Below are 9,862 nucleotides of genomic sequence, written 5' to 3'. Positions count from 1 at the left end.
TGTTACTACAATGCCGAGGAAGATCAGAATGCATACCTGAAGCGAACTTCGAAACGGAAGGTAATAGAACACTCTACAAGCTGCAGCGATCCTCTCTTCTTGATGTTGACACTTAACCTCCGAGACATGGACTCAGAGATCGCATATTGAAATGGAACTCAGGTCTTGCTCACGAGTCTGTTGTCGGTGATAGCACTTATGGAAGGTGATGATGACTATTGAAGTATGACGGAAATGGAGGATGGAGGTCCAAAGTTTGTTGAGAATCGGTTATGGTTGAAGGTGATAGGGGGTTGTTCAAGATGAGAGAGAGAGCGATGAAGATGATGAGGTTGAGATGATGGTGGTTTCATGTGAAAGGCGAGGATCAGTGAATCTACATGGAGATGATGATTATAGCTGAAGCTGGTGAAGTGTGGTGGCCGGAAAAGTTGGTTTCAATTGGTTAGGGTGGCGGAGAAGTTGGTTAAAGTTGGTTATGGTGGTTAGAGGTGGAGCAAGGGGGAAGAGAGAAGAGAGAGGAGTGGATAGAGAGAGAATAGAAATTGAAAATGGAGAAATGGAAGTGTGTGTATCTATCGTGAGTTGTGAAGGTTTTGTTTATATAGTGAGGTGAGGTTGCTTGAAGAAAGTGTATCATGAGTGTGGGGCTTATTTTCATGCATGCAGCAAAAGTTATGTCATTTGTGGAATATGGCTTTTTCGTTTCAGACTGGTGCACGAGTTTGAGACCTTACAACTCTCACCATGAGCCACCAGTTACTTTGATTCATCCATCAACATGAAGAGCACATGGAATATAATAGGTTTTGAGTTGGAGACATCTTGAGATGAGATCTGGCATAGGAAGAAAACTCGTATGAAAAAAGGTGGGCACCAGCATTTGGACACGCATGCACAGCACAACTCCTGGCCTGGGTCTTCGTCAAAAATGTGACTTTGCGGGGGCATGACTTTGAGTGCCTCTATCTTGGTCCATACATGGCCACTTGCTACCATCCATAGCTTGTTTGGAAGAGGACATGGCAAGGAAGAGTTTAAGATCAGCCTTGTTCAAAATGAGAGCTTGTGGAGAGAGAAAAAGGCATTGACATTTGGAACACCATGTGTTTGCTGAAATGCATGCGTGTGCCTTAAGAATCTGCCTTGGCTGCATGCAGTGTTTGGCCAGTGTTGGGACACAACTTTGAAAGCTTGTATCTCACTCAATATTTGTTCAATTATTCCAATTCTTGTTTCAATGGATAGAGGAGATGGCAAGGAAGAGGCGCATACCAAGTTTGCATTCATGGCACTTCTGTAGAGCTCTAAAATTGGCTTGAGATTTGGCATGCCACGTGTTTGTTGAAATGCCAGGTCATGACCTGACTTGTGCCTTAGATTATGACTTGGTTTAAATGAATTTTCAGAAACTTCACACCACTTTAACTCTTCATACAAGCTTCAAATGAAAAAGTGTCCAACTACAAAGTCGTTCTCCTCCATGAGAGGAACAACTTTGATGTTGGAATTTTCTTCAAAAAATGCCATTTGCCGCGTGTAATCTAGTGCTGAAGTGGACTGCTCAACAAGATTTAAAGCATCAAAATTTTTTCTAAGTGTTGGAAACTTGTCTTTTTGCTATTTTGGCAACTTTTTGTCGAACTCCCGATTTTATCCATTCTTCGACTTTTCTTGATTAATTTTCCACCAAAAGTCAATATTTGAATAATTCTTCTGATTTTGACCCAAAAATCAACTGTTCTGATTTTCTCCGATTATTGATGAAATTCCTGATTAAATCTCCTCCAATAAAATCCAGTCAAACAAACACATCCACATAGTCGGTATGAGAATTTTTCACACATAGAAGCCATTCCTGATTGAATGTTGACCAGAAAGTCAACTGGTTGACTGTGGCCAAAGAACCCTGACTTAGGGAACCAGATGGTTTGCAAGCTTGTACCCTTCCCCAATGCCTTGAATTGAGAAGAACCCTAATCCAGGAAGACTTCAATGAAAACAAAGCCACATAATCACACCTCAGATCCTCACATTTGGTAGGGAATTCCTTGCCATAAGAGCTCTTTCTTGCTAGTCTTTGATTGATACCAATGATATGCATGCATGGGTATGAATTATGACCTAAGTGATGTATGTACATGAATGTAAAGCCTAAGCCAGTTAGAAGTAAAGGGGTAGGACAAATTTGGGGTATGACAGGAGGTGACAAACATGAAAATAGGTATGACTTATTTAGTGAGATTTTTGATAAATTAATTGTAATTGTTTAATGTTACCATCAATTATATATGACGAAATCTTGAAGATTAAGTATGTATATATGAATTTTGAATGATGATGGTTTTCATGTTTTAATTTCTTATGATTTGTAAAATTTCAGGAAAAACGTTATATTGTTAACCTTATTGTATTTATAATTGCAGCACGTATCTATTAGGTTATGTTTACAACATCTTAAATTATAAGAATGATATAATGTTATTATTATTTTCATTTAACCTTAAATATATTTTATATCTTTTAATTTTAAAATACATTTTTTATTTTTTAATTAATATTTTATTATTATACGAATAGTCTACCTTTTTCGAGAAAAAAATATATTACGGGTATCTGTTATATTTATTGAACATAACCACTCTAATCGTTTATTGTCATAAATAAATTCATAACATTTACTATTTATATTATATTATTATTGTTGTTGTTATTATATTATTATAAATTTTTGTACAAATTATTTTATGATATATATGATAGAAATTTTATAATTGCAATTTATGTTTGTTTGATGCATTAAACAATATTGCAAATATGTTATTTTCTTCATTGTTATAATTATTCCTTATAACAATATCAATTTATGAATAATGATTAAATGTCGCACATCTGAACTATATATGACACTCTCTCAAGTCTTTTTTGCTTATATTATTGTTTTTTAATATGAAGATAATATGAATCAATTTTTTTTACAATAATGAAATATTACACATTTGAATTAAATGTCACATCATTTTTGTTGTATACTTATTTTTTGTGCAATTTTTAAAATTCTATAAAAATTAATGATCATATATTTTTATTAGTATAATACCTTTTGATTACATTAAATACGGATACAGATTTGGATCATCTGTTGCATTTTCCGTGCAATACTATAGTAGCTTCTTTATGCTTTTATCTCTAATCTTTTTCTCTTTTATATTCCCATCATTATATGTTTATTTAGAATATAAATTAACTGTGAACAAAAACTTATACTAAGATTTTCAAAAAAAAACTTTGTGTACAAAGACTTATTACACGATTTTTTTATTTAAAATTTCTAATAAGGCAATATAATTCTACAAAATTTTAAAAATTTACAATATTTTTTTATGTTGTTAACATAGTCTCTTAAAAGCTCAATCTAATACATATCAAATTTATTATTTTGGCATTTAAATTTTTTTTTGGAAATATTTATGGAAAATAAATTTTATTTTTCAAATAAAAAATGTTTTAGAAGTTAAAAATCACATCACACTTGAACCATATATAATATTTAAAATATGTTTAATCAAACCCGTGCAACGCACGGGCCGTAGATCTAGTTGTTGTAAAAAGACTGATCAATATTCAAAGACTTTTTTCTAAAAGATCTTAAAGTTTGTCTGTTACAAATTTTAAAAGAGATTTTTAAAATATTATAATTTTTTTTATAACTTTTAAGAGATGGTTTTTTCTTTAAGTTTCAAATGGGAATCTTCAAATGTTTTTCTCATCAAGAACTCCCTAAATTATGTTTGTTTTCATAGCATTGAATAATACATATATGATATCATAAGATCATTCTTGATCGACCTATACATGAAGGAAGTAAAACTCAACAACCACAACCTTTACGAACAATTGAATTTAGACCACCTAGTTTTTACTGACTTATTGTTTTCTCAAACCAAAACGTTTTAAAATATAAATTGTGAAATATAAAGTTAAAGGGCTATCTGGTAATACTAAACATTTTATAACATAACATAAATTTAAACTTAAGTGTTGGTTAGGGCTATCTCAAGTGACAATACTAAGCTATATTTATTAGTTTAAATTTATTCAATTTTAATTAAAGTTGGTGTTTTAAAATTTAAATTAATTATTTCAATAAAAATACACAATAAAATAAAATTCAATTAAATTATGAACTAGAATTCAATTAAAAATACACAATAAAGTAAAATGTAAATTGAAAGTTAAAAGACGGTAAGAGTTATCTCAACCGTCCCTACTTAGATTACTAGATGTGATTATTTTGATGAAAAAGAAGCAAAAATTTAGTGTGATGTACGTTAGATAGATTGAAACACTAAATGGAAGTATATTTAATCTGATTAATTCTTAATATATAAATCTTAAATTCATATATCTTAGATAACACTTAAATTAATACTAAATTATGTTATTTAAATGTTACTTAAATTTATTTAAATATATTTATTTAATTTTTGAAATTAAAAAAAATATATTATTCATTGTTGTAAAAAGACTGATCAATATTCAAAGACTTGCTTACGCAAAAAAATATTCAAAAACTTTTTTCTAAAAGAGATTAAAGTTTGTTTGTTACAAATTTTTAAAGAGATTTTAAAAATATTATAATTTTTAAAACAAAAACAAAAAGATATATTAAAATTATTATTTGTTGTCGTAAAAAAAATGATTAATATTTAAAGACCTATTTTCTAAACAACCTTAGCCCTTGTTTGTTACAATTTTTAAAACAAAGAATTTAAAGATTGCATTTTTTTTTGTTATAAAATTTTGAGATCTTTAGAGAAAAAATCAAATGAAAAGTTTGTTAAAACAACTTCTCATTAAAAAAAAAATAAAATTTCCTTACTTTTCGGTGGCTGATTTACAATAAATCCATAAAATATTAAAATATAATAAAAATAAAAATAAGATTGAGTTTTAAAAGTTGTTTTAAATATTAACGATCTAACCCTAAATTTGAGTACAAATCAAATCAAATCTTTATTAATTCTAATAAAATCTTCTTACTAATGGCATTATTATATATATTTCCATAAAACCTTCTTACTAGTTACATAACACTTTTGTCTCACCATCATGTCTTCCTCAACCATATCCAACACAAACCCTTCGAACACAGAACCCCGTAAAAGACTCATTATTAAACTTAGTTATCCTGCGGGTACTATGAAACGTCATTCAGATTCTTCTGACACAGATGAAAACAAGAGAAGAAAAATTCAACATTCTGAACGACCAACTGTAACCTGCTATTGGGTTGATTCATGTTATAAGACCAAAACAACAACACCTTTATCTTTGTCTCAACCAAAGGGTGTGAAAGAAAGTTCAAGACTTTGCTCAAAAAGCATGTTGATGAAGGATTCATCAAAAACATCATCTGTCACAAAGGAGATGGTCAAGAATCAAGTTTCAAAAATAGCAAAATCTGAAGAACATTCAAGAACCACCTTATTGATGGTGAAGGATTCATCAAAAACAACAGATGAAGAATGTGTGTTGAAGAAACCAATGGAGTGTGTTAAGAGGAGGCAATGTTGGTTGATTTTGAAGAGGATGTTGGCGGGTAGAGATGGTTGGGATTTGAAAGATCCTCCAGCAATGGAGTCTTCGAAGAGTTTGGAAAAAAAGTCAAAGGCAATAGGTTTGAAGGAAATAGAGAGAAAATTGAGGTTGTATGCAACACCATATGAGTTTGCTAGCGACATGAGGCTTGTGTTCTCTAATGCAATGATGATGTATCCTCCAAGGAATCACATTTACCAAATTGCAAAAAAGTTCAGTTACAATTTTGAACTCAAATGGAAGTCATTGAAGGATGAGTGGGGACTTGAGGATAGGAAAAGAAGAAAGGCTCACAAGACTAGAAGATACTAAAGATCACTGCAACATATTCTGATTCTTTATTCTTCATTTGTAATAAAATATTCTGTTATCAATTGATTTTATTATGTAAACTGGTTTCATTAGTTTTCAATATAATTCTGTGATTTTATTATGTAAACTGGTTTCATTAGTTTTCAATATAATTCTGTCACAGTTATTGTCAATCTGTTAAAAGCCTTAACATATTTTGAATGAAGGATTTGTAATTAAATCATAACATTGCATCTTTTGTTAAATGTTTCATCTGGCTGATGAGTAAACTGATGCGGAGAATCCATGAATTTTCATTGCATATTGCGTAAAAATTTGCCGTCTCTTATATCTCGGTTTTCCAATCTATGAATCAGGATAAAGCAAGTTCTTCTTATACTTTAGGCCATTTCTGTCAATACGAAATCTTTCAATGATCCATACCATCTTAAATATTATCTATAATATTTTTGTACTCGTCATTTATTTTTAAAAGTGTTGTTAGGAAAGGGGTTAGAAAAAAAGTGTCATGTTATCTCAATAATTTTTAGTTTGGAGTTGAATACCGGGTGGTGTTGCAGCCATTTTACACAATGTCAATAGGGTGTTAAGCAAGCCACACAGAGATGATCCCTTGGTTATGCTCACTGCAAATTTCTCAAATGGTTTCAGCATGATAGATCGATCAGTCCTGTTACGCGAGGTGAGGGTAAAATGTTTATCTATTTTTTTTATGGGTTGAGTTTCTTTATGGCCAGGTAGCAAGGTTGACCCTTTGGATGGACATATTGTGTCAACCACTGAAGTGCAACAAGGTGACATGTTAAGCCCGCTCATTTTTGCTCTTGTGTTACACCCAATCATTCATCATGTTAGAGACAACTCTAAGCTTCTTCTCCATGTCTGGTATCTTAATGATGGGACTATTATAGGAGATTCATAAGAGGTGGTTAAAGTCCTTGACATCATTCAGGATATAGGTCCATGATTAGGTAGTAAGACTGGGATATTCGTAAAACTGAGATCTTTTGACCTTAATGTGATGGTAGGAAGTTTTGTGAGGATTTGTTTCCGTTGAACATTGGGAGCCCGATGTTTGAGATGAAGTTGCTTGGAGGGAATGTTATTCGAGATGGCGACTTTATTAAAAGGTTGTCCATGAAGAAAGCTTCTAGGGATATTGAACTAATGCACCTTCTACCACAACTAAGGGATTCTCAAAGTGAGCATCTGCATAGGTATTGCCAAATTGTTTTTTGCCCTAAGAGTGTGTCAATCTAATCATATGGAGGAAGCAACTATTTGGTTTGATAAAGAGTTGTGAATGGAAGTTAAACCCTTTCCTTCTTTGGCCTCGGGTGTTACATGCCCACCAGCTTCCGCATGGTTCGTCCTTGAACCACATCGTACTGGGAGAGTTTTGGCTCAGATACCATTTGTAACGCTCCAGACTGCTTTCAGGATGATTGGATGACCCCACAAACCAACAAGGGTCTTTTCAGACTGCTTTGACCTCACTCACACGCTTTGCGGGAAACTTCTCAGAAGGTCACCCGTCTCAGAATTGCTCCAAGTCAAGCACGCTTAACTGTGGAGTTATTACGGAATGAGATCAAAAAGAAGATGCATCTTGTTGGTATAGGTAGTACCCATAAATCCATTTTAAGCTTTCCTTCAACCATGCAGTCCCATACTTGCACGGCCAGGATCCCTCTCATTCCGATGTGACAACCACTCCTTGCCATATTCGGCCTCGGGTGTTACATGTGGTGTTACCATCTCTCGCCTTCTTTTGCCTCGGATGTTACAGTTTTAGTGTCGTGATTCCATATTTTGACCTTAACAATTTTACTAGTAAGGACATCATCTCTCCTAATGCATAACATATTTTGGCGAATGCCCTTTTTATTAAAATTATTAAGGACATGGATGTAAAGTTTGACATCACCAAAATAAAAAAGGTAATTTTTGGTTGTTTACAAGTCACACATGCTCAAGACTTTTTCCTTTTTATTCCTATTGATGAGCTAGACCAACATATATCACCGGAGGAGTACCGTACTATCCTAAGATACCATCTTATGATTCCTTTATTTTCTATTGATGAGGTTTTTCTTGTTTGTCGTAAGGCATGTTTGGATACATTTGGGAAAATTCATGATTCATTGTAAGGAGCTTGCAGTCTTCAAATATACTGATACACCCTAGTTAGGGATGTTTTGTTTGATATGTCTTTATGGGTCAAAGTATATGTGAAGAAAAAGGTGCGTGCGATTTTTTTTACTAAGATGCATAAGGGGAGATCGACACTTAGGCCAAGAGATGCTCTGGCGTACATGTGGATAAAAGGGAAACATGCTTGGGTGGACTTGACTGGAGTTCTCCACTGGTGGGTCTGAGGAATGATGGTTTACATAGGGGTGGCAAAGCGGACGGCACGTCCCGTTTAGACGCGTCCCGTTTAATCCCGTCCAAAAGCGGGACGGAGCGGGCCAACTTAAGCGTCTGAATTCAAAAGTCAAGTATGTCCCATTTATTAACGACTTGGCTGGCCGGTCCGCCAATTTTTTATTTTTTAAATTTATAATTTGATTTACTACATATTTTATAAAAAATTTAATTATTATCAAAGAGGCCGACAAATTTTCTTTTAATAATCCATAATAGAACTTCAACATGTCTAATGTTCGAGCAGTTTAAAAAATATAATAAATAATGATCAATTACAACAAAAAAATTACGAAATAAACTTAAGCACGATAAAAAATATGTCTAAATTGATAAACAATACATATCATCCTAATCATATTTAAAAACTAACTACTAAAAGAACCCAATTAAAAATTTACACATGACAAACAATGGTAACAATTACATTGCATAATACATCATAGTGCGTAAAATGATAGTGCATAAAATATCAACATCTGATTTTCTCACTGTTTACATCATATAGACTTTTATATTGACTAATTCCTTAATAGTTAAATCCTATGTATACACTAATCAAATTCTTCCTTTTCTTAAAATCAACATCCATTTCTAAAGAAAACATGTGAGTTAATGTATTAACAACTTAATAATTCTGCATGACATACAATTGTTCTTTTATTTGAAGTTTTTCCAATCAACACATATATTAGAATGTTATAGAAATAATGTTAAAATTATAATTTAATTTGTATGTATAATAATTTAGAATACAATTCAATCAACATAATCCTAAGAGAAGAGTTTTAACAAAAACGAGTAAAAAACTCGTGCATTCGCACGGGTTCTGGTACGAGACGCGCGTTTGTTTAAAATATATATTTTTTAATAAAATGTCCGGTTACCCGTGAAAAAATAATAATTAAAGGATTAATAGAAAAAATATTTTGATCTGTAACTTCATGTCTCATTAATAATTAATATTTTGATCAATAATTTCATGTCCGGTTAATAATTAAGATTATAAAAATATTAAAAAGGAAAACAAAATTATTTAACCTAAAGATTTTATTAAAAAATATATTTTAATTTATATATGGATTAAAAAATTAAATTATTTGGATTAAAAAAACTTATTTCTATTTATTTAAAAAATATATTAAATTTAGTAATTAATTTAAAATAACACTTTCCATCAATAATAGGCTAAATTACAGTTTTTGTCCCCCTATTATTCTCAACTCACGAAATCAGTCCCCCTATTTTAATTTTAAACAGTTTTGACCTCTCATATCACATTTTGATCCAAAATACACTGAGGAGTAAGATTTTTCTCGGCACTTTTTGATGATGTGGCACGACATCTATTGATTTTTTTTATTATCCAAGTCATTTTGTAATTAAATTAAAATAAATTATAATTTATAATAATTAATTAATATTTTTTATTGAATTAAGAATATATTAAAAGAATCTATTTAAAAGAATCTGTTTTATCCTGGAGGCGTCGTGGGTATCTAAGAGCTGCTCTGCATAAATC

The 9,862-nt window shown here is 31.6% G+C and overlaps 1 protein-coding gene across 1 annotated transcript; it reads left to right on the top strand.

Moving 5' to 3' along the window:
* The first annotated feature begins 5,112 nt into the window (after positions 1–5,112).
* Positions 5,113–5,913, top strand: LOC131649346 (transcription factor GTE12-like). Its single transcript, XM_058919109.1, has one exon. The coding sequence runs from the start codon at positions 5,113–5,115 to the stop codon at positions 5,911–5,913; it is 801 nt and encodes a 266-aa protein (XP_058775092.1).
* The last annotated feature ends 3,949 nt before the right edge of the window (positions 5,914–9,862 follow it).

The sequence above is a fragment of the Vicia villosa genome, linkage group LG2 (genome assembly GCF_029867415.1).
Source record: "Vicia villosa cultivar HV-30 ecotype Madison, WI linkage group LG2, Vvil1.0, whole genome shotgun sequence".
Lineage (NCBI taxonomy): Eukaryota > Viridiplantae > Streptophyta > Magnoliopsida > Fabales > Fabaceae > Vicia > Vicia villosa.
Note: the sequence above shows the minus strand (reverse complement) of the source record. Positions and strands in the feature narration are given on the sequence as shown.

Bases quoted from the DNA above. Each gene is read 5' to 3' on its own strand.
- LOC131649346 (XM_058919109.1), top strand. From the start codon at position 5,113: ATGTCTTCCTCAACCATATCCAACACAAACCCTTCGAACACAGAACCC.